The 25,002-nt window shown below is 38.8% G+C and overlaps 1 protein-coding gene across 2 annotated transcripts in view; it reads left to right on the top strand.

Annotated features, from left to right (window-relative positions):
- LOC118783563 (cell adhesion molecule 2-like) overlaps positions 1-25,002 on the top strand; it is a 310,327-nt gene that overhangs the window by 215,946 nt on the left and 69,379 nt on the right. For both annotated transcript variants that reach the window (XM_036537490.1, XM_036537492.1), the window contains exon 2: positions 11,579-11,605. In XM_036537490.1, coding sequence (XP_036393383.1) covers positions 11,579-11,605 — 27 coding nt within the window. The remainder of the gene's footprint in view (positions 1-11,578; positions 11,606-25,002) is intronic.

A 25,002-nucleotide genomic window follows, 5' to 3' on the forward strand; every position in this document is an offset into this window, starting at 1 on the left:
TGCTTTGTACATCAGATGAAGAATTTATTCATAATCATAAAACTGCTGAAATACTGCCTGAGCCATATACTACCTGTCATTTCGACCAATATATGTTGACTTTTCTTGTTGAAAGATTCATGATTTCTCTATCCCTGTGGAGCCAGATGAAAATGGAAAGGTGTAGCAGAAAATCATTGGGGATTTTTAAATGTTTAAAATGATTTTTTTTTCTTTTATGTCCACTTACCTTGAGGTTCGAATGTAGAACCTTTAGCTGAATCGTAATGGCATGGAAATATACAAGTTGGGTGTTGAGTAGCTTTAATTAAATAGTTCTACACATAGGAGGAGAGAGGACTTTTTCTGGCCTAAGACTGGAGCCTTGTTTTCTCTATTTTAAATTTTGGTTATAGAGAAATTGAAGATCGAAGGATCATTGCATTTCAAGCTCCATACTAATGAGAATTAGTTTAAATCTGCTGAGAATTAAATCTGAGATGAGTCTATTGAAAAGAAGAAAAGAAATCTGTAGTAAGTCCCTGTTTCTATGAGGAGAAAACATCATTGTGAGATGCTCCGCACTTATGACTTCTGTCTCACTTCTGCGACGGGTGATGGATGAGTTTTTGACTCGTTGTGGCCATGGTGGCTGACTCTCCCCGGTGCCCTTCCCAAGGACAGCGTTCTGATTGAGTCCTGGAGTTGGCCGGGTGAGGTGGGATGGGAGTCCAGCGGAGCACTTCACCCGTGGGAGGTGGCTACAGAGCCCAGCGAGTAAGAGGGTGCCTGGTGGAAAGAAATTACCTTTCACACATGAGCGGTTCCATCGTCCACGTCAGAGAGGTTGTGGACTGAGACTAATCAGACTCCTAGATGCTCGCTCGCACTCGCAGCCTCCACAAACAGCCTCTCCATGTGATGGGGGAGCATTCTCCGTTGTTTCATTCCTGTTACTGTTTCTTTCAGTCGACCATAAAAATTAAATGCTGTTGGTCCAGATTTTTTTAAAACACATTTATACTTATGGGACAATGTTTTCTCCTCCCCAGTTCTACACAAGTTGCTGGAGATTCATATTTATTGGCAATAATTGAGCCTGAAATGACCCAAAAAGGTAGCTGTTCAAGGGCAGCATTCTTATCTGTCAGTGTTTCATTTGTGCAAATATTTGTGTGAATTTACAACCTTCTTGCAATTAAAATAGATAGGCCAACAACAAAAATCAATTTATTGATATAATAATTATATGGCAGTTTATTTATGTTTACAAATTGATGTGCTTTCCAGCTCCAAGCTGTTTTGTTCTGGTTTTGTTCAACTCATCGTGCACACATTTTTTATTTCAAAGAGATATTTCCTGCTTTAAAATGGGTCAATTAATAGATCAATAGTAACAACATTTTAGGCAGAACAGATGTAATGTAACATTAACACGCATTTTACATTTAACTCAAGGGTGACAGAAAGCCCTTTGTGGTGATGCAGAATTGGAAGTTCATTCCACTTTTTCACTTATACTGACACCATTATCCTTTGTAATGATACTCACTTCACAGCAGCCTTGGGTGCATTGATTGAATAAGTGAAGTGTCATAGTTCTGAAGACCACAATTAGACCTGATTTCAGTTCAACAGGGCGGGGTCCTGCCTCCTATTCTGTATGTCCTTTTCCTGAACACACATGATAATTGCATATACTGTAGGAAAAGTTGTATGTTGTACCTTCAGAAAAAAATGTAAAAGCACCATGAACTTGGTACTTGTATTTTTATTCCTACTCCAGTTGGCTGAAATACATTTATATGCAATAAACAATAATTTTTTGACTAAAAGAGTCTGGGTTGTAGTGTATAATTGATCAAGCCCAAAATAATGAACCACTGATCTTTTTCATGGGCATAATCTTTTTTAAGTTCTCTTTTAATCTTGTACCAAAAGTAGACTATCACATGTTGGTGCTATTAGTTTCCTCTTGAGAGAGTATGTGACCTTCCCTTTATTTTGTGTGAAATCTGTCGGTCCTTTGGTTCATTAAAAGTGGTGTGGTTTTTATCCAGTGTGGAGCGTATCAGCTGTGCTGATGACTTGAAATTGTCTGTTACTGATAGGCTTCCTTTCTGGTCATACCAGGGCTGTTACTGATGCAGAGTGGGAGATTTCTATTCAGTACCTTTCACAATTCACTGACTTTTTTACTTGTTGAATGGGTAAACCTCATTCTCTGGATCTGCTATTAGAGAGATCAAGGAAAATAATGTCTTGGAGTGTCAGCTTCTAGGCGGAGCATGCACTGGTGAGGTAACATTTACACCTGATTGACAGCAACTTAATCAAGAGGTAAATCTAGGCATTAACAAAATGCACTAACCCATCTACTAGCCCCCGCATGTGGCCTGTGTCTCTGGCTGCAGACAAATGACAGGTAATGGTAATCCAAGCTCTTGTGGTTCAGAGAAGAAGCCCTAAATTGGGATGTGACATTAAGGAGAGATGCTGCATCTAGACAGGCCCAGAGGAGCACCCTGCCTTTTTGGTATCCACCTTTCATTTCCTCCAACAACGGAGCGGTGGAGCAGAGGATATGTGGTCATCCCTGTGTGTCGACATGTCAGAAACATAGTAACTGAAAAAAAAGGGGGGAATGGATCTGGCTGAAATATGGGAGAAAACAAAAAGAGAACAATTTTTGGACAAGGAAGAAAATAAACAGGTTTAACTGTTGCTACTTTACCACTCTGGTAACTAGAAACTGTGTTGATTAAGGCACAGATGGAAACCATGTCTTCATCAGGATCTTCCAGAATTGTATGGATATCAGTGCTCTTGTAATGAGGTAATGGCGTTCTGTGGCCAGATACATCTGACAACTGACTTGTGTCCTATGCCATGTCACACAATGATATGGCCACAAACATAAAACTTGGCAGATGGCATAACTGCCATTCCAATGAAATTTCAGCCTATGAACAGATATGACCTATACTAGGAAATAAATAAACAAATACAGATAACCTAGATAACATTTCTTCATGTAACTGGCCCATCCCTGGGTATCTGTAACCGATATAAGAAAACAATCAATGCGTAACTGTTATTGCATCTGACAGGGGGTGCAGGTCTCTTATCTTTTACTGATTTGCAAATTCTATACCATGTTGATGTGCATAAAAGCATGAATGACAAGATTAAAGAGAAGAGTTCAGGTCCTCTAACTTTAATCAGTACTGAAAAAGACCTCTGTTACTGCAAACTAAGCTTTTTTCACATACTGTTATCAAAACAGTCATATCTTACAGTAGAGTTAGATAAACCAACTTCAAGTAGGTCTGTGTTTAAAAAGTATTTCATTTTGCATGCATTGATTCCAATTTAGATACTTGCTTTCAGACACATTATTGGTAAAAGGCTTTCCTTGAAATAAATGCAATTTATATCAGAATTGAGTGCATTGCTTGATTCAGTACCTTGTAAGAGGAAGGAAATGTTTCAGATATGATATTCTTTTGGCATTTTGTATTTGTTACCTGATAACAGGTGAATTTTTGAATCCAATGAGAAATTACTGATGAATGCAGAAAATATGGCAGTGGAAAATACATCCCTTTCAGTCCAAAGGAACACACCAAGACAGTGATATTATCTCCCTCTAGATGATGCAACCGATTGGGTCACATCCTATTTCTTTGTTGTTTCAGCTGCTTGTGGCTGTACTATCAATTATTATGGACCTGCCAGTTAAACCCACCTGTAAAACTTTGACAAAACACAACAGCGGTGGTGTTTGGATCGATACACTTGTGTCTGTACCCATGACGACGCTGGATCAGAGGTTCCTGCCCACCGCTGTTTCATCTCGGGGCTGAATCACTGGAACATCCGAGAGGAGCAGTGGGTTCGAGCTTTCCTATCTCCACAGCCGTAAAGACCGCAGATTTAATGGATGTAAAAAAAGGATTAAGAGGGTTATATTTCAGAAGGTCACAGTGCCGACAGAATCCCATCGAAAAAGAACTGAAACGCTGTGGCATAATTCTTCTTTTCTGTGCCACTATACAGGGAGTTTGACATTAACTGCGCAGTAAAGTGACAGTCGTCAATATGGGTCTGATCCCCTGCTAGGATACTGAGCCTGTAAAAGCTACAGAATTTATCTAGCGTTTCCTGGTTCGTTAACCCTAGCCTTTTCCTTTAAAAATGAAACTTTGCTCTCCTGTTGTAGTGAAAAAGGGTTTTCATAATGGTCTGGATTCCATTGTGATAATATTATAAATTCTCTCAGTCGTGTTTGGAATTCCCTATATTATATACACATTTATATATTTCCTTAAATGTATTCAGAACTGGGGCAGTGCTGTTATAGTAGGCCTAGCCTTTTGAGCTTCCGCATCGGGCAGCACTATGTGTGTATGAGATTGTTGGTTGAATGTCAGATTTAATTTCAAAGTTAACAGTCCAACATCCCTCATGAAGACATGCAGGGATGATGAAGTCCTTGTGCTTTTCCATCCGTTTCAAGCCTGATATTAAACAGCAGAGAAATTTAGAGCCTTAGGAATATATAATTACAGCCCAGGTTCCGCATTTTAGGCGCCGTTCTGAATGGAACATCTAAATATCTACCTGCGTTCCTCAAAACCTTTATTTCACTGCATTCACAGTTCTCAGACCCACTGTGTGCCACAGGAAAAAGCCTGTCTTTTCCCTTAACCTATTATAGTTCTTCATGAAGCATGGAGAAATGTAAGAACAAAACTGATGTGACTTAAAGGACTATGAGAAATTTCTGCATAGAATACAAATAGCACTTTGAATGGTCTGCATGGATCCCTAGGTACAAGTGTCTTCACATAAATATACAAGTCTATAGTAGTACAAAGAAGAAGCTTTGACATATATATCCCTTTCTCAGCCTCTGAGAAACTTGGATAAAAGACAACGCTGTTAGTATTTTGATCAATACACCTGTGTCTGTACCCATGGTATTTGTTCTGAACATTCTATTCAGAGCAAGTCACATGGCTTACATTGTTATCCACTTACATAGCCTGATATTTACTAAGGCAATGCATGTTAAATACCTTGCCCAATGGTATAACAACAGCAGTCACATGCGGACATTGTATTGCAGGGCCAAATCACTGGAACGTCTGAAAGGAGCAATGGGTTTGAGTTTTGCTGTTTTCACAGCTGGAAAGGATCACAGATGTAATGGATGTAAAAGGATTCAGAGGGGTATATTTTCGAAGGTCATAGTGCCAACAGAATACCATTGAAAAATAACTGAAAGGCTGTGCCATTATTCTTATCCCTGTGTCACTGTAAGGAGAATGTGTAAAACTAATGGACAGGGTACAGGCTATGGTGTGTCTCAGCATGAAACTTATATAGACACTGATCTGTTGTGGTTAAGTAATATGAATTCTTACCAGAAGGTTCAAGTTCCATGCGGAAACTGTAGTCGAACATAAGCACTTGCCCTAAATTGCTTTAGCCCATATTTGTTGATAAATAACTGATCAACAGGAAAATACATATTCACAGGCTGACTTGGATAATGCCTTTTTCTAGGCTGATAATCGTTCAGGTGGACAGAGGTGGACACAGTTGCCCTGTACCCCAAAATTCTTGCCTGTATATTCGTTCTCAGCACTTCCATTTTCAGAGAGACATTATGCCATTATGGGCTGGCAGTATGATAGAATTTACCCAGGGTGAGGGAAGGATGGAGGATGACAGGTTACCCACTCCCCAGGGTTGTCAGGGAAAAGGACACACGAAGGTGGAATTCTAATTCTTATTACCTTAATCAAACATTCTGACCCATATTAATCTGTACAAACCAAGTGCCCCTCTTCAGAGGTATCCAGGGAAAGGGAATGGAAAGGGCTTGATGTCAATGACTGTGGCCACATCCAAAGTGAGGACAGAAGCCCACAAACCTAGTCGTAGATAGTCAGACAAAATGCACTTCTGTGATTTTTGGCAGTCCCAAAGAAACGCTTAGCAGTGCTCAGCCTATGCCATTTTTGTCCATGCTTGTCCTCAATCCAACTCTTCCGAAGAGCAACTGTCCTGAAATATTACCTCAAAAAACCTACAGGACACCAGAGAACATTAAGAACAGTGCATTAGTGGGGAAAGGTATCTTGCATTCCTGCTCCAACATCATTTTAAAATGAGAGGCTTATTTGGTTTGTGGTCTCAGTTTTATCAGTGAAAAGCAAGATTCTTCCAAAGGAACTGAAAGTGCTTGAAAGTGTGCAAATATAGCCCTAGCCTTTCTTATGGTGATTCCTCTCATTTGAAGTCACTGATATTTGCCATTAATAGTCTTGCTTTTAGCTGGGCATAACGTGGGCTGCAGTATGTGACCCCGTCTGTGTTTAAATATATTTGAACAGGTGAAAAGGACCTGCAGATTGTGTTTTACACAGGCTGTAGTCCATGTGATCTCACTCAGCTCCATCTTGTGCTGTGCCTTCTGTGGGAGAAAAAACAGGCCTACAGCACTTCTTTATTCCTGCCGGTCAATTTTATTTTATGTCACTGTATTTGATTTTATGCTATTTTATGTGCAGTTCATACTGTTGTAGAAGTGGAAAATGCTTGGGGCCACAGTAAACTGTCAAATTACCATTTTGATTGAAGGAAACAGGAAATTGGACTTCCCGACACAAGTAGGCTTTACGTCTTTTAAATTGAAATTAGCAATCAGACCCTTTTGCTTTTTTCCCTCCACTATTCACAGCAGCATGCAATGACTTCCTTTAGTAATTTCACTTGCACTGAATGCACCTTTCTCACAATGCTTTTTTCAGAACCCTTTCTTCAAAGGAGACAGGGGGATTTGATTTGAGGTCTTAAAAAAAAGAGATAGCGATCGAGGACATGAATCAACACACAGTCTAGAGTGTTATCAAACCCCAGTGCACCTAGAATAGGTGCCATTGATATAAGAATAATGCAATTTCTGGATTATGCACACAAAATTAAAGATAGAGCAAAACTACAGCACACTCCCTCAGTAGAGAGAGGTGCATCGTTGTAGGTAGGCAGGAACCATTTCTGCACTGGGGAAAATAGCTCAATCAAATCGACCAATATGATATGATAATGCAGGATAGAAATCATAGGCTCTCTGCTCACAGTACTGTGACAGCGGAGGATGATGTGCAACACTCCAAACATCTTTAACTCTTCTTCATTGAATTCTATCCTCTTTCTTTAAGCGTACCACGTCAAATGCAGACACACAGGTGGTCCATCATAGAAATTGCTGGTAACTGCTTTCCTTCCTGTTAATATACATGCTCAGCTGCTGGAAGGGCACAGGTGTTATGTAGAATTATTTAGTATGCTGTGTTATGCATATGTATGCATAGACACATACACACACACACATACTTGCATAAAAAAACAGAAATAGAATTCACTTCCTCGCATTGTAACATGCCTTACTGGCATGACACATGCTGTGCTACTCAGGGGAAAGAGGAAGTGTTAAGTGAAAATCCTTGTGTTCCGTGTAGCTATTTAAGGAGCCTGGCCCATTTGAATGTGTGGATTTCTGAGACGAGAGATACTTGTGTAAGGGATATTCTAGCCTTGCTGTGAATGTTTGCACATTGTTTTAATAAACACTGTTCTGAGTTATTTAAATTTTATATTTATTATATTCCTGTTATTGTAATTTGCATATCTGTGTGGGATGCTGAAAGGCTTTCTGAGAGTGGATGCCAAATCAAAAAGGAGGCCAAGCAAGGGAAGAGTCTGCAAAGATAATTACTGTGCCAAGGGAAGCCAGTAAACTTCAGTTGACCGGATCATATCTTGAGATTTAACCATGTGACCGTATCTTTGATATTGTTTTGTTGTTATACCAGTTTTTTTGGAGAGACTTGAAGCTTTAATTAACGAAGTGGCACAAGCGGAAGTAGAAAATATCTGAAAGCACAATTCCATTGGTGCTAGTTAGAATTTCTTCACAGTGTTATTAATTTATAGAATGGCTTATCAGAATTTGGAGCGGAGTAAGAGACACAGTGATGGTTTCTCTCTAATTTGTTGTAATTATCACTGATGAAAGTCATCTTGAATATCACTTTTCTGAACAGATTTTAGTAATGGTTGTAGTAACTTTAAATAACAATAAATTGCATTCCTATTTTGATTGTTTTAATTCATGAGCAGCACTATAAAAATACCTTTATTGGTTATTGTTACATGTAGTACAGCATATCGTATATAGTGTAGATAATGGCAAAATGACCAGCCAGAATGGATTGAATGGCCTGTTGTCATCACCAAAATCTTTATCCATTCTTAGACATCCAATTCCAGTCACATTATTAAATTTAAGATTGGAAGTGATGGTGAAACAAAAAACAGTATCTGGAGTATTATTTTCATAGAACCAAATAATCACACTCACTCATGTCCATTTTGATGGACTGAATACTTTCTCAACAATTGCCAACCTGTATGCCAGTGGTGTTCACTGATACCCACAGGGCTTTGGTATTTATTCCACTTCAACTATTAATTGCTTAGTCAGGGTCATTGATTTGGTGAGAACCACAAATCACCTGTTGCTTCAGGTGTCAATCAGCTGCTTGTTAGGGGGAATCTCTAAAATCCCCATGACTGTGTATCTTGAGGACCTGCAGTGTGCTGTTGAGTAAGAGAGACAGAATGTGTGCTGCCACAACTTATCTCAATACCACAAAACAAGCGCAGCGAAAAGTTGTTTTGTCAGATAAATACGGTGTTTACAACGGCTGTCTAAAAGTGTACACACGTGTATATATATATTTTTTTTTTTGCTTTATCATATTTAATATTGTCAGGCTAAAGTGCTGAAGCAGCTTACCCTAGATCACGGTTCAAGCTTCATCAATAATACAGAGACTCTGAATTATTCACGCGGCTGTAGCCACAGGTAAGGGGATGGGAGACATTACTGGGCTGACATGCAGAAGTCAGTGTCACTCCATGCACTGCAGGTGAATGCTGTTCAATCGCTTCCTCCTGCCCCCTGTGAGACAGGAAGCTGCTAAGCTGTTTGTTTAATTTATCCCCAAGGAGTTCAACTAATTTCATATGTCAGTCAAGCAGAGACAAAGCTTTGAAAAATGTTTCACAAATACATTGTGATGCTATTTTATTCAGGAGTAAAAAAAAAACAAACCAGCAGGCATAAAAATGAAGTGACATGATTATGTATCTATAGGGTATGTGCAGATGGTACACATCTTATTTTAAGACATGCATTTAATTGAGTGAAAGTTTATCACACAGAAGACATCCATAATCAAGATGCCTTGTAATACAGTAAAAATCCATGTCTGCAATTAAATGTGATTATGAAGTGTTAAAAATTCAGAACAATATATGGTTATTTTGGCATACATGGACACAGGGTTGTCGCAGTATGGTAGCATGATCTTTGTTGTGCTGGTAGTGTGTTTATTTAGTCAGTGGTGCTAGTCTCCGGCTTGGATCGATGGCCGTCGGTGGGCCTGAGGGAGTTGTGTGTGGCGCTGTCGAAGGGACAGCTCTGACCTTCTGGTGTGGCGAGCAGAGGGACACTTTACAGTAGGAGGCCACTCCTCACCGCGGGGTATGGCGACCGCATGATGCTCCGTTAGACTAATCACCACAGGGAGCTGCTCACTGCTTCCTGCAGGCCTGCAGCTCCACATTAGAAATAGGTCTGCCAGTAATATAAATGTGTTCAGGCTTGTCACAGAGGGAAGCAAAGCTAATTGCTGGTCAAGAGCCACACTGAAACTGAAGACCGGAGGGGACATTCTCATCCGCCTGTGTTACGCCTTGCATTTGTCCTGCCTTTAAGGGCTAGTGTGGGGAATCCAGAATGCACGTTACTGTAAGCAGAGCAAGAACGGGAGATATGAATTCCCCAGCTGAAGTAAACAATTTAATAGGTTGCCATTTCAGCTTCACAATTGCTTTTAAATTTCCACTGGATCTTTTTATTTGTCTCAAGTGTAGCCAGTGTTACAGAGGTCCGGACGTCTGAGAACTGAATATTTTATACATTAAAGGAAGATATTATGTTCCTCCATTTCTTTTATCTTCCATTGTGTTAATAGCTATAATTTTAACTCATTTGAAATGCAGCCATATGGAGAATTGAGGTGTACTACAGGTAACTTTAATTGCATAATGCTGTTATTATTACTGGTACTGCAGTTTTTTCAGAGCTGGTAAACTCCGAGAGGTTTTCTGTAACTCCTCAGTCACAGTCATTAATGGATCTATTGTTATTCCTCCTGTGTGCTAGCAAACCTTTTCACAGCTAGGAGACACTTATAGAGTATGACTTTGTTTACACTGTTAAACTTAAGAGGTGGAGAGAGAGTCAAAGAGTAATAATATTCACTGTACACAGAAGGAAGCAAAAAATTAAAGTTTCAGGAGTGCTGAAATGAATGAATTGTCTGTTGGGCTGTTGCATATCGTATCTATTCACTTGGATAATGTGTGTTGCCTGGACAAGCACTTTATTTGAAGCCTCTGATCACCAGATAACTCCCACTTTTGTCCAGGAATAAAGACAAATGACCTCATCTTTTTCAGCCTTATCCATGACAACATGTACAAATTTGAAGAGGAAGCACTTTTAAACATTAGAAACCATTCTTTAATGTAGACAGAAAGGATATTACAGCATTTTTCATGATGTGCTGTTTCCAAATTTGAAAAGTTATTCCAGACTTCCTGTAAATCATTTTAAGAATCTTTCTTTAATTGTAAAAGATTTGTATTCCACTGTAGGTTTCTTATATTCAAACCTGTAATGCATATTGTACATATATAAAAACACATACTGTATATGTGTTTTTAGTGTGTGCTTACAGACTAACTTTGAAATTACAACACATTTGATGATTTTCAAAAGGACACAATGCATGATTTACATAAATGACATTTTCAAGTGGCTTAAGAATGGAATGAAATCCATGTAATATTGCGAAGGGGCAATCCAAAATCACTCTACCACAGATACACAGAATGAGATAGCCAACCATGATTACAAAACATTATTCATCTTTTTTCGATATTTTGTCCATGTAATCTTTTTTTTTTCATCAGAAAAAAGAAAGTAATCTTTATTCCCCATGATTAATTCTTGCACTTTAAGAAAATGTTTGCATTGCATTTAATCAACAGTTATTTGTGAGGCCAGAAGGCAACTGAAATTTTGTGATTCAACTTAAACTAGAAAATAGAAAGACACTACAGATATACACTTGAGCCTAATGCCACCAAAACACACAACTGTACACAGTTAAATGTGGAAAATCAAAGAACAGGAGAAATAGGTCCCTTTTTGTATGATGTATTTCAGAAACATCAGTTGAGATCTTGAATCCATAGAGAACTTATTCTACATCTGCAAATATAAAAGTCAACAAAATAGATCAGGAAGCTGCCATTTCAGGAGACAGAAATCATGTTCTCACGAAATAAAGCCTGTCTAATCTAATGTTTTCCTTTCCTCTCCTTTTCTCTTCTCTTTCCCACCTTCTCTCTTTTCTTTCTCTGCCTTCCCCACTCCCTCCTGCGTTCCCAGCGGCTGCAACAAAAAACAAAGTGAGAGGTGAGTTATCTCCTGTGTCTCCCTGGTGCATGATTAATGGCAGACACAGTTCCCAATAAACAGTGTTCAGATAGGCCTTTATCTCTCCCAGGAACCTGGGAAGCATTAACATACACTCTGCCTCATGGAAGCAACACCATGGAAAGCAGATAAATAGACTTTTGGGGAATCCATTATGCACTGAGTCTTGCTTCTTTTTCCTGTTGGAATTGGCCAAAGATTGCCTCACTGCTAGTAGGGAATGGTCCACCTCATGTTTTGCGAGATAAGATTGGATTGCTTTGTCATGTAGTTCTGTGGCCACAAAACTAACACATTTGTGTTGCTGGCTCTTCGCTTTTTGATTATTGAATAATGATTTGGAAAACGTGGTAACAGTGGTAGTAGTAGTAGTGATAATTCATTGATGATGGATCCAATTTTAATGGCATAAGAACTGTGCACAGACAGACACTGCATGATGGGTTTTGGTAATTCCGCATCAATGCAATGGGCAAAAAAAAAAGAAACATCTGTGACAGGGTGATGGGTTGTGATCAAAAAATTTGTGAATATTCAGGGTGCTATTTTGGCACAGTGCAAAAGTTCCTTTTGCATTTGCAATTCTGCCACCTGAGACCTGACACCAAATCTGACGTAGTCTTTACCCCAAGGTCTTTAGTAATCAGCTGTAAAAGATATCTTTTTTAAAATCATGTCTCTTAGTGTAAGTGTATATTAGTGCAAATAGCCCACTATTTACAATATCAAACAAACAAGGACATATATAAGTTCATATTTATTTATCTGTTCCAATGGATTCAATGTAAAGGTTTAGTGCATAATGCATAGTTGTAACTCAAAAAAAGAAGTTTGTTTGTGCTGTTTTTTTCAAATTCAAATTTGAATATCTTTAATATGAATATCTTTAAGACAAATATTTATGCAGACTTAATGTTTCTAATTTTCAGATGGCCCTCAATGTGGTCTAAGTTGTTCTAAAAGTGTTAATTTAGTGCCATCAAATTTCCAATACAATTTCCAATACAATTACATACTTTTCAAAAAAATCATTAGTTCTCCTACTGGTATTTTTGCTGTGCTCAGTTTTCCAGCAAAGACATCCAATGGAAGAGTTTCTCCTCTTCCATTTGTGTGCAAAAATCATGATTGCAAATGACTGGCTGTCTATAGGGATCAAGCTGGCTCCAGGCAAAAGCCCCCAAATATATCCTTTCTGGTAACCATGAATCCTAATCAGACCAATTTGCTTGCAAGATGAATCCCTTACCAATTCAAGGTAAGAGAGTGTTTAATTAATGTTGATTTTTTTGGTGGCATTAACCTCAGGGTGATGCTCTTCCAAGTTCCCTTCTCTGTGACCATAAGTAATGGTTTAAGGGGATGTTTTCACTGATCTATTATTCTTTGACATTATGAAAAAGTATGGCATGTGTAATAAAACTGAGGGAAATATCTTTATGTATTAATGTTGGACATTTTACACAAACGGGGGTTCGGTAATACTTTAGCGGATTGAAATCTATTTAACGTTTTGTTGTAGATGCAAATATGGAGCATTCAAAATTCAAGGTTATTTTTGTAGGCAAACACAAGAATAGTCAAAAGAACCAAGATACACTGTCAGGCTGATTCAGAGACTAAACCCCTTCTTCCCATTTAAGTCCTGCTCTGTGTCTATCCAGAATCCAATCGGAAATAACTTCTCAGTTAATCCATCCACATACTCTACAGGATCTCAAACCAAAAACATAATTAAAAGTGGCCACTGAACTAACTTTTGTTATGTTGTAATGAAAAGTTACAATCATGAAAGATGGCATCTCATTTTCAAATGAAAGAAGGAGCAAACCAAAAGTGATGACAGAGAGCAGAAGTGAAGAAGTGATTTGAATTAATTGAAGTCAAGGACATTCACCATTTCTTATCCGTTTCATAAGCTGAAATGGATAAGAAAAAAAATTATCCTTCTATCCATACGCATTTCAAAAGCTCTACCTCAGTTCTTGTTCTCCTCATTGTCTTACTCAATGCCATAAATAACGCCGGTGCCATGTTTTGACAGGGGACTAACAAAAGAAGGAACATTAATATACATGAATGAGCTGCCACAATCTTTTTTTTTGATACACAGTGTTTTCTAATTAGGGCATGATTCAGACTTGTTGTTTTAAATAGTTTTTTGATTAAAGGGAGATTACACCTTGCATATTCACATATTTAAATCCAGGAACCATATCGGAGCTTTCCAGAAAATAAATTTGAGTGTTCTGGAATGAACTTGTGAGTTTCAACTGGAATTGAAACTGAAATTGTTTAAACACCTATAACATGATGCTGTTGGTATTTGTGTCATTAATACACTTTCAATGACATGTGCATAGTGGTTAAGGAGCAGGACTCATGACCAAAAGGTTGCCAGTTTGATTCCCCATGGGGGCTCTGCTGCTGTCCCCAAACCTTTCTGTATGACATCATAAATTCCAAGCACTTAACCTATACAATTTAGTGTGAAGTCAAAATGGATGTCAAAGAAAGTGAATTAAGTTTTTATTCAAAGTCATGAAGTTTCTGTTCGCCCCTTTGTGTAATTTCCCATGACTACCTGCCTGCCCAAAACGCATATATAAGAATTTGCTATTTGATCTTATACACCAGCAAGTATGTGACAGTAAGGATGTGACTTTAGTATATCTTGTTTGGTGCCTTTTATGAAGCCTTCTGTTTAAGGGTGACAGCACAGTGGCTAAAATGTAAATGCATGGATAACATTTTCTAAATTCTTATGGGAAAACAGTTATAACAAACACAAGTGACAGGGTCCTCAGGTTCAGTAAGTGCTAAAATATGAGTGGTAAAGTATGAGTGCTAAAATAAATGAGCAGGAATCAAAAAAGGCACCAGAAGACTCCCACTCCAAGGCATTCGCTGCCTGCAGGACATGGGGGCAGTTGAGAGGTGGATAATGAGGAGGAGAGCCAGTTGGCCAGGGTGTTTAAGACGCGGGCGGCATATCTATCAGGAACCCTCACCCCCCCACCCGGCTGCCAGGGGCCTTCCTTTTCGCTGAGGTGACAAAACCGGGAGGCAAGCTGCGCCTGTGGCCGCGCCGAGCAGTCACGCTGTGCCCACCCGGCGCCCACCACTGCCTGCCCGCTCCCACGCGGGCTCTGATTGCGCCTTCCCGCTACCTGCTCCGGAGATAATGGATAGCCATTGGGGAGAAAGAAACGGAAATGAGCTCCCGCCGCGCTATGGAGTTTATTCTCCCCTGCTGCTCCCATTTATTCCCCATGTTTTCACACTCACCTCTTTTCCACACTTTATTTTATTCGTAGATATTTATATATTTTTCTTTCTGGTGACTGTGAAACTTCCTTGTCCCTGTCCCACTCATCACATAGAACAGGACTTAACAAAAAAATTTAAATTTCAGCATGTCACCAAGATCACAATTAAAGAGCAGATACTGATTTAAGGAGAAAATTTATTTGTGTCATGCAGACATATGAAATTCACTTATAATAATGTATTAGCCTAACACTGCATCACGGGAATTAATTTTTGATTTGTATTGATCTGTTAGTAATAATACTGTGCTTGCCATTGTTTACATCAAAGCAAGCTCTCTTACTTATCACCAGTACAGGTCTGCAGTGACGACTGTCCTTTGACAGGTTGCAGCGCCACCTATGAGACAGAAGTGCACACTCACACACTGTGTTAGCAGCAATAGCAGTCAAACCTTCACCAACCTTCCACTCCCTTTCTCATTAAAATTTGAGTTACCTGAGATAGTGTTTTACAGGGTGTGTCTGTGTAGGTGTGTGTTAGTGTAGTGTAGAGTGTGTGTGTGTGTGTTGGGGGGTCATCTGGTTATTTCTCAATGGGCTAACACCTGAAAAGGATTCCCCACCTTTCACCAGATAATCCGGTGGGATTTCATGGTTGTATGCCTGCAAATGCGTTCTCTTTTATACTCAAAGGAACATTTTCACATTCGATTTGGACTTAGATACAATGCTTGGACCTAGAATTTCACAGCAGAAGTGAGTCTTCAACCTGATAAGATTCATCATTCTAATTAAAACGTAACCTTTGCAAATAGTCCCCAGCAATGACCTTTTCAAATGTCAAATATGTTGTAACAGAATTTACCACAGTTAGTTGCCCCTAAGAATCAGGTGAAGATTACAACCTGGGGAGTGATCTACATTACATGAAAAGTATGACTTTTGTTTGTTCTCATTATAACACAACACCCAAACGTTCATTTATGAAAATGGAATTTACAACAAACTATTATGTATGGACATAAGCAATTTAATAAATGTGCTTAAATGGATAAGCATTACAGTGATATACTGCATGCTGATTGGATTCCATAACAGTACTTTGTTACATATTCTACTATTTCCAGAGTCTTTGAGGCAGAAGCAAGAACTTTGAGATGTATCAAAAATAGATTGTTTATATTTTAAATATTACTTGACACATTTTCATTTATTACTCAGTCTAATTTTATTTAGTACAGTTTCCTTAACATTAATAGTATTGCCACAGTGCTTTGTATAGCAATCTCAAGGAAAAAGAAATGCAGAGATATTAACATGTGTACAAAAAAGAGAAAATTCTACTGAAAAAGTTAAGTTAAACTGTTACAAAACTCAGTTTTCTAACTGGCGAGAATTTGGGCGGAAGTAAACATGATTCATTGGACTTTTTAACAGAGTCATCATAAATGCCTCGACATTTACAAAATGACAGGGTGCTCATGAGAATTTAGTTGCACAATGTGATACATACACACCAGCAAAAAAAGAAAAAAAAAAGGCTAGAGGAAAATGAAAAGGATAACAGAAAGTGTGATATAATGATGCTGCAAATGAAAGGAAAAGTCTTATTTTTGTAGGAAACAAAGGCTTATTCACAATCTTCACTGTTGCATTATTAATTGAACAGATTTGCCCACCCCTAATAGCCCTTGTTGATTCTAACTGATTGTTTCTGTTGTGGATGAATCAATCAACTACCGATGCTTTCCCTCTCATTTCTTTTGTGCCATGATGGGTTAGGTCTAGCTGTTAAACGGGAAGTCATCTTCATCCTCTCATTCAAAAAATGCAACACTGTCATATATCTGTGACAGAAATAAAAAAAGCTATTGTTCTGATTACAGCTAAGCTATTTACGTAATGCTTTGGGACATTTGCTTAATTTTAGCCTCCAACAGTGTGCTTCATACTGCATGCAACTGGCCTTCTGGCCATCCAAAATCTCTCAAGTTTAAGCACTTTTTTCAGTTTAAATTGTGTTCTATGAAACCAATTTTGTCCCTGACAGGTCACTAACAGGAGGCCTTCAGCCTCATGCAGTGTTCATTATCAATGATTATTAGTCTATGCCATTCGACTCTTCTCTTTCACTCCTCAGGAGGAGACCTTGTTTATTGTAGTCTAGTGAGGTCACTAGCAGGAGAATGTAACAGTAACATGAAGTTAGCAAGTGTCGACAAGTTCATTTAAAAAAAATCACATTTCTCCAGTCTTTCCTCTTGAACTGGATTGCCATGATACAGCATGCCTGGGGCATGATACCAAGGTCAATATGCTGGCAGTGTCAGTTTGAGACTGAAGCAGATCAAGAGGATCGATCTGGGTAATGCTTGTCGTTGAGGCAGCCTTTTAAACTGTCCACATTATTTCTCAAAGGACAACCGTGAAAGTGTACATCGTGTTTATACAAGTCTCCATACTGCTTATTTGTGATTCCCCATCCTTCACGCTGCCAGTCATTGCAAAAGGGACAACGTGGCTATAATGTCATTGTTGTGAAAGTTTATTCCATCATAAAAGTTTGATCTCTTGCTTTTGTACAGGGGAAAGGGTAAACTCTTTCAGAGTTCATCTTTAAACAGGCATATTCAATAGTTACAGGCACCTTAAATAGAACAGCTAAAGCATATATCGAAATGGTATTAAACTGTCTGCATTTGCACTGTGTTGATACCATACAAGTAGCAAAATAACCAGAGCCACCTGTGCCTCCCTCAGTAATTCATATTGGCTCGGCTCTCAGCTGAAGCTGCAGTAACCTATCAAGAATTTCACCTGCATTTAATTTCATTGATTGCAGACTCCGGTCGGTGCACACTCATAACTGAGTTTTAGTATATGTCAAAGCTGCTTTCATGGAGATGGCTTCATCATGATGGCAATATTACCCCAGTCCCATTAGTCTCTGCATGAGAAATTATGCAATAATTCATATTTTGCATTCAGAAGCACTCCGCAGCTGTGGTCTAATCTGATTGCACAAATGCGAATGAAATTGCTGGGCCTGCTTTTGTTATTTTGTAATTGATTATATTTCTTAAATTAAAAATCACAGTTTGTCTAGAAGTGGTTCTGGCCTGAGCAATATGGAGCAATTTGAGCATTTGAGACATAATTTAATTTGCTCGCAGCTTGAATATTTTGCACTGTTTTACATGTTCTGCCTTACATTTTCCTTTGTGCGCAGCAAAATCAAAACAAATTATCTCTGGTGTTCTTACGGCATTGCTTTCTCAGTGCATATGAATTACTTTGCAAATACGTTATTAAAATTTAACAAAACAAAATAAATTACACCTGCAAATAAATTGGAAATGGGAAAGCTCACCTCATAGATGGTATTGGAGGCAGAACAATCTTAATGGCGTTGTTAGCTTTCTTTGCAGTTACATGAGGGCATGCACCCTACGCAGGAAACTCTCTTCACTCCCCAGAGCACTTATGGACTGACACTATGTTTTAAAACAGGATATTTTTTTAATGAATATTTACTGTTGCTATAATCAAGAATCGTAACATATAGACAGACAACTGTCTGCCGAGTAGCCCTTAAACAACTATGCTTGCTATAACAGTGCTTTCTTTTACAAAGAAGGCATGAGTTTAACCAAATAGTGTAATATTGCTTTTTAATTTTTTTAAAGCTAATGCTAAACTGGACCCAAACATAGCCCCTTTTTCTGCCCCAGCATAACCACCTTTCTTATAATGTTTTTATTGATTGAATATTCCATGCCTGTGTTTGTCTGTGCTTTCTCTGGGTGATCACAAGGTGTGGCCTTAGACCATGTGCATGCCGGGTTCAGCTTTGTTGTCCGTGACCTGCCACAGGATGATGTGGTTACTTAAAATGGATGAATGGTTTAGCGGCTTCAGAAATCCTGCCTTTTCCCCCATCACCAATACATCCGGCACACACACAGACAGCACCATTCAAACACCTCCACACGCTTACTCAGCTGTGATTCAGGATTACAGCATGCAGAAGCAGCAGGGTTTGTCACCAGCCGAAAGGTGAGCTGCAGTTCATGTGAGAGAAACTGAGTAAAACTTTAGCAGTAAAAAAAAAAAAGAGTCAACACTAAATGAGGAAATGGTTGCTAGGGAGGCACAGCTGCTTTTTTAATGAGCTCTTAATTCTGTAGTTTTGCTTTCGAGAGGCCAAAGGACATGCAGAAGACTTCGGGCGGGGGGTGTTGGTGGGGTTGTACTGCTGACGATGCGGTCAGGTTTTCCAAATTAAGCAGGGGGTTTGTGACTGTCTGCATGAGGCCAACCTGAAGATTGCACTTAATTTCAATCTCCAGGGACACTGCTAGGCCTTTCCACTCCCACTGAGGACTAAGCACCCAAAGACGGCCTCTAGTCCTAATTAAGACCCGCTCCTCCTGTCACCCAACACCCCTTTACCATGGCAAAAACGACCAATTTCACTCTTAGTGGGTCAGTTCATTAAAACATATCATGATGCCATACTTAAGAGTTTTTAACGTCATGTCGTCCCACATTTGCATCTCTTTTTTCTCTTTTTTGCATAATTATAGGCTGTTTTTTTTGTTTTACTTGTAAGATTAATTTAAACTGTGTTAAATTGCTCTTGGTGTGCAGATGAGTTTGAGGCAGTAAACAGAGAAAAGGGGAAGAATTGGGCATTATCATCTATGTGATTTTCACCATCACCAGCCTTATGACACCAGTGTATCAAGGTGGTGTTTTTTTTTTTTGTTGTTGCTGTTCTTTTTGTTTTTGTCACTGTATCCGTGACCAAAGTGTTCACACATAGCTGAAAATATTATGTCCAATAACCTACTGTGATGATAATGAGAAATGGTGAAATGCATTGTCACACCATTACAAGAAAAAAATATCATCACAGCAAACAATATCGTTTATTCATTGTGATAAAGAGTTCCATTACTGTCTGCAATAAATTAATTCCAATTGATGTATTCCAGAAAGGGTTATTGTATGAAAAGGACCCACAATTAACAGAGAGGCTATGAGGGCTATTAGCTTGTTCTAATCTGAATTGCAACTGAGTGGGCCACTTTGCGTAATAAAATTAAATACAACATAGAGAGCTAGTAGCCATGTAAAAAAACAATAATTGCCATTTTGTGATTTGGCATCCGTGTAAAAATTGTACCTCACAGACATCAACCTTGAGTGCTGGGCCCTGTTCACAGTCGTCAAGTGCTAAAATCTGCATTATCCAGAAGCCTTCCCTTTAATTTCTGTCTAAGTATGCAGAGCTGCAGACGTGTGGCAGCGTCTGGCGAAGCATGCTGAAGGTCACCCATTCCTCTACCTTGAGGCGTCTTGACCGCATGTGAAAGTCGGAGCCTGCTGCAGATCGTTAAAAAGGTCAAACTGTTTTGCTGTTTAGAAAAAGTTGAATAGGAGGCCTTGGTATGCTGCCCACGCCGCATTGTTCTCTGCAGAGATCTCCATATACAGGGTAGCCCAAAAGTCATGCCCCGTAGGGATTGTGAATAATTAATAGCGGAAATGAATTTTCTCCCCAGGTAAGTGATGACTACTTGGAAGGTAACACAAGGAGAGACAGTGGAGTTGTATTTTTTTTAATGTAAGGAAAAAGTGTTTCACATTTCCTGCTATTTCATTTGCTGTAGAATTCATTGCAAGATCTGAAGGAAGTCACAAGGACACCTGCTGGTTGTTGCGGGTAGAAGTCTCTGAAACCCTGACGCCAAGAAAGCAACCAGAGTGTTGTGAGAAGCATAATTACTTGGTTCATTGCGTGTGTTCATGCGTCATGTGGAATAGAAAACAAGTATTAGAAAACTGTCCAAAAATGTTAACTTTTATCCTGTTCTCCCCCTATCCTGGGGCTCTGGTTTTCTGCCATCCTATGCAGGCAGTGTATAGTCAATAATTTGTGGTGAATATCATTGCATGCAGCAAACTCAGTGTGGTTTAAAAATGAATAGTGCAATGATTTAATGAATGGGTAAAAAATCACAAACCGTTTTCACTAGTGAAAGAAACTGCTGCTGAAATTACTGCTTTCTAGAGAGTTTAGCATTTCATGTGGCTAACCTCCTGTAAACCCTGGCTTCCTGATCTAGGCCAGCCATTCACTTTGTGCCCCCCTAGAGCCCATTTGCTGCAACATGTGCCCTTAAGTGTGTTCTTTCTGGGCGGAGTGCTGTCTTCTTTAGAGCAGCACATTTCCCAGACAACACAGAAGGCAACCTCCTATGAACTTAACAATTCATACTTTACAGTGGGCAGTCATAAACTAACACTGATCTTTATAACATAAGGATGAATTATGCAAACAAATCAAACATGACATCATTGGTACAGTACATGCAGAAACATAGGCCAATCAGTGAAAATGTCAATTTAAACTCATGGAGGCCATCTCAGAAAACACTTATAAGGACAAATATTCCTCTTCTGTCACACCTGTTCCAGGAGTAATTTAGATCTTATTGCTGCTGAAAAAGGTACTTGACCCATATACTTTCAATCTGAGGATCCTTGAGGGAAAAAAAGAAAACAGACTGTAAGTTCTATGCAGTGACAACTATTTATCACAGAATTTGAGCTCCAGGGTGGCAAAATAATGGGAACACCAAATAAAAAGGACTTCTATTAACTATCTAATTCACAATCAAAAAGGAATCTACACACGTTTCATATTAATATAAACATGAATTATCAAAATATTTCTGGTGTAAAAGATATTTCAAAATCAGTACTTTATTATGTTCAGTTTCTAAAGCGACATGAGAGATTTGATAAGTTTTGAAAAAGGTCACATAGTTAGTGCCCAAATTTGCAGATGCACCAGTCACGTGTCAAGGGTTGAATCAAGACGGCATATGCCAAACGAGAAAAAAACTGCATCAGGAAAGAGCAGTTTTCATAAGTCTAAGCTTGTCAACAGGGACTGACAGACACTGAACAGGATAGCTGCTAAAAGCCGGAAAACAAAGGCCTCAAAAATTACCACTGAAGAACTGAATGTACTCCTCTGTGACTCCGTCTCAGCAAAAACTGTATGTTATGTAGAAAGAGGAGCAAGTACGTCGTGCTGCCATTCAAGGCCAATGTGCAACAATGCATAACCTGGTGTAATGAGCACAAAACAGTGTACTTCTGAGCACTGGAAGGAAGTCAAATGGTCTGATGAGTCGTCTTTTACCATCTTTCCTACATCTGCACGGGTTGATGTTTGCAGAAAGCAAAAGGAAGCCTTCAAACCAAATTGCCTGTTCTCAGCTAAAACACATGGTGGTGGATCTGTTCTGGTATGGGCAGCAATTTCATGGGAGTCATTGAGTCTAATTATTACTCTGCATGACAGAATTATGATAGATACTCTGCATAATAGAATTATGGCTAAGGAACATGAAGCCATTTTAGATGACCAGGTGCATCAGATGGTACACATAACTACTCTAATACATTGTTTCCACAAGATGTTCCCATATTCCAGGACAGTAATGCCCCCCATGTGTGCTGCTAAATGGATTCAAAGGTGGTTTCATTATGACATCATTCATAAACATCATTGAGCCTTTGTGGGAAGTTCTGGAATATAAAGCATTCAGTAGATTTCCACCTCCTTCCTCTCCCAAAGAACTGGCTGCCCTTCTTGCAGAATGGTCCAATTCCCTAGAAACAGTTCAAAACTTGTATAATAGCAATCCAAAAAAGGACTGAAGGTCCGTTAAAGGAAAAGAGCAACCCAAATCCTTCTCAGTTAGTAAATATTCCTATGTTGTTTGGTGTGTGCATTATTTTGTCTACCCCCTATAAACATTTTTACCCATTCAGCATGTTTGTAACTAACATAGTGAACTAGCTAGAAAATGTAATAGACGAAGGTTGTACCATCCTTTGGATATGCGCTTGCAAATTTGGTCGGTATATCTGAGTCCTTATCAGTAAGACTGATTGGTCTCATATAGCCACAAACATTTATTTTATTGGCTGGGGTATGAGCCACATAATATGGAAAAAAGCCAAATCTGCGGTTATTTTAAAAGGAACAATATTATATAATTTTGCATGAATTAAATAGAATACTGAGTAGGGACATTGTAAGTAAGTTTACAGAAATTACTTTCAACAAACCATCAATTTTCGATGTAGAAAGCAACTATATGATAAAAATGGGCTTACAATAGATATAAATGTAAAGAGAATATATCAGGTCTTGATCATGCTTGTTTGTGCAGTAAATTATAGCTTCAGGTGTGAACTACCAGGTCTGTATCCTAGTCCTTTGAGTGAATGGGTCATTCATATTCATACTGAGCTATAGCCTAATCAAGCTACTTAACATTGGGGTGGATTCAACTTTCTTGGTTTCATAGTTAATTTGATATTTTTATTATTTCTTTTCCATTCTTGCCCAACTGTAGCCTATTACACTGAGTGAACCAAGTGAAACAACTCACAAATAAATTATTGTGTTGGGCTAAAGAAAGAACAAAAAGGGTAAAGCTTATGGTTTGTTCAGTGTAGCATATGGAAAAATAGATTCTTTGCCCTGTCCATAGCAACTGATTTCAATTGAAACGCCTGATGTTGACAATTGTCCCCCTCCCCTTATCTGTCAACAGAAATGTCAAGTAGAATTGTGCATGCATGCGGAGTTCGACACAGATGGATTTTAGATGATTGTCTAGGGGACAATGCGCCTCAAGATAAATTAAGACTCCAGGGACTTACTGATGGCCCTTGCATGCATGTAAAACCCTAACTTAATCTCTCTGTGTATTTCATTATTTATTTGTTTCCACTGTTTTCTTGGACAGAGTGCTGTGTGGATGCGTAGAACATGTGGTAAGAGGAGCACTGTTTTGTAATAGTAGCAACAGGTTATTGGAGCTTCTGAGGGAAGGAGCAGAAGTACAAAGAAATATAGCTTGAAAGAGATGACAGAAAATAGATGATGTTTCACAAAGTAACAATCTAGTAAGGTGGAAAAGAACCAGCTTGTGATGCAAGGTCAGAAATATCATTTCACTGATTAAGGGATTTATGAGAAATTGAATTGCGAAGCCCCCTGTTTATGACTCCATTCTGATGTCTTCTTCTTGATGGCTTTTTGATCGAGGACCTGTCAGTCTTAATGACGCAAGGCTGAACCAAAGATGAGGACACCATTTTTGACAAGTCTGACTTCCCAAGAGGCAGGCTTAAAGGGCACATCCAATCTGTGCCTAAGCCATTACGATCGTTTGAAATATTTTTATCTGGATAGAACATTGATGATATCTACTGTATTCCCATCAAGCAATAAGTGGTTCCAGTAATTACTGACATGATTATTTTCAAGCATGCTGAAAGAATAGGCTTGACTCAACCTCTTCACGGAGTGTGCTGCCTCTTTGTTAACCAAATTGAAAAACTGAGGAAAAATATGAGGATGAAATCATGGTCCAACATAAGTGATGCAGATTTACCACCCATTCTTTTGTGACAGGGACAGAGATGATTCTGAATAAGATTGGGGCAAGATCACAAAGACCACCTTTTTATATGGAACAGAAGTAGGTGGGCAGCATGTAGCTCCTTCTCAATGGAATCTTTTTAATGACATTTGAGTGGTTGATGGTGAGAGTACTCACTGCTTAACTAGCACATTCCAGCTATTATGAGTTTATCATATTGCAAAGGCTATCAGTAAATTGTGTCCTTATTAGCAAAGCACGGCCAACAGATTAATAATCATGTCATTGCTACATACAGTATATATTGCAGAATGTATATATATATACTTATATACTTCCACTACCTGTGTTAATATGGGATATGAGAATACATTTTACATTTACATTTATTTATTTAGCAGACGCTTTTATCCAAAGCGACTTACAAAAGTGCATACAGTAAGTACAGCGACAGTACGGGGACAGTACCGTGTCCTGCGCGAAGATGCCGCAACGCCAACTAGATGCACACTGATGATGTAGACTATGAGCACACTATAAGTACCGGCAGCCTCTGTGTTAGCTAAATACCTGTGATGCTAATTAGCTTCATCAAACGAACAAAGTACAAACAGCTGGTTACAGCTGA

This window comes from Megalops cyprinoides, chromosome 9 (assembly GCF_013368585.1).
Source record: "Megalops cyprinoides isolate fMegCyp1 chromosome 9, fMegCyp1.pri, whole genome shotgun sequence".
Taxonomy (NCBI): domain Eukaryota; kingdom Metazoa; phylum Chordata; class Actinopteri; order Elopiformes; family Megalopidae; genus Megalops; species Megalops cyprinoides.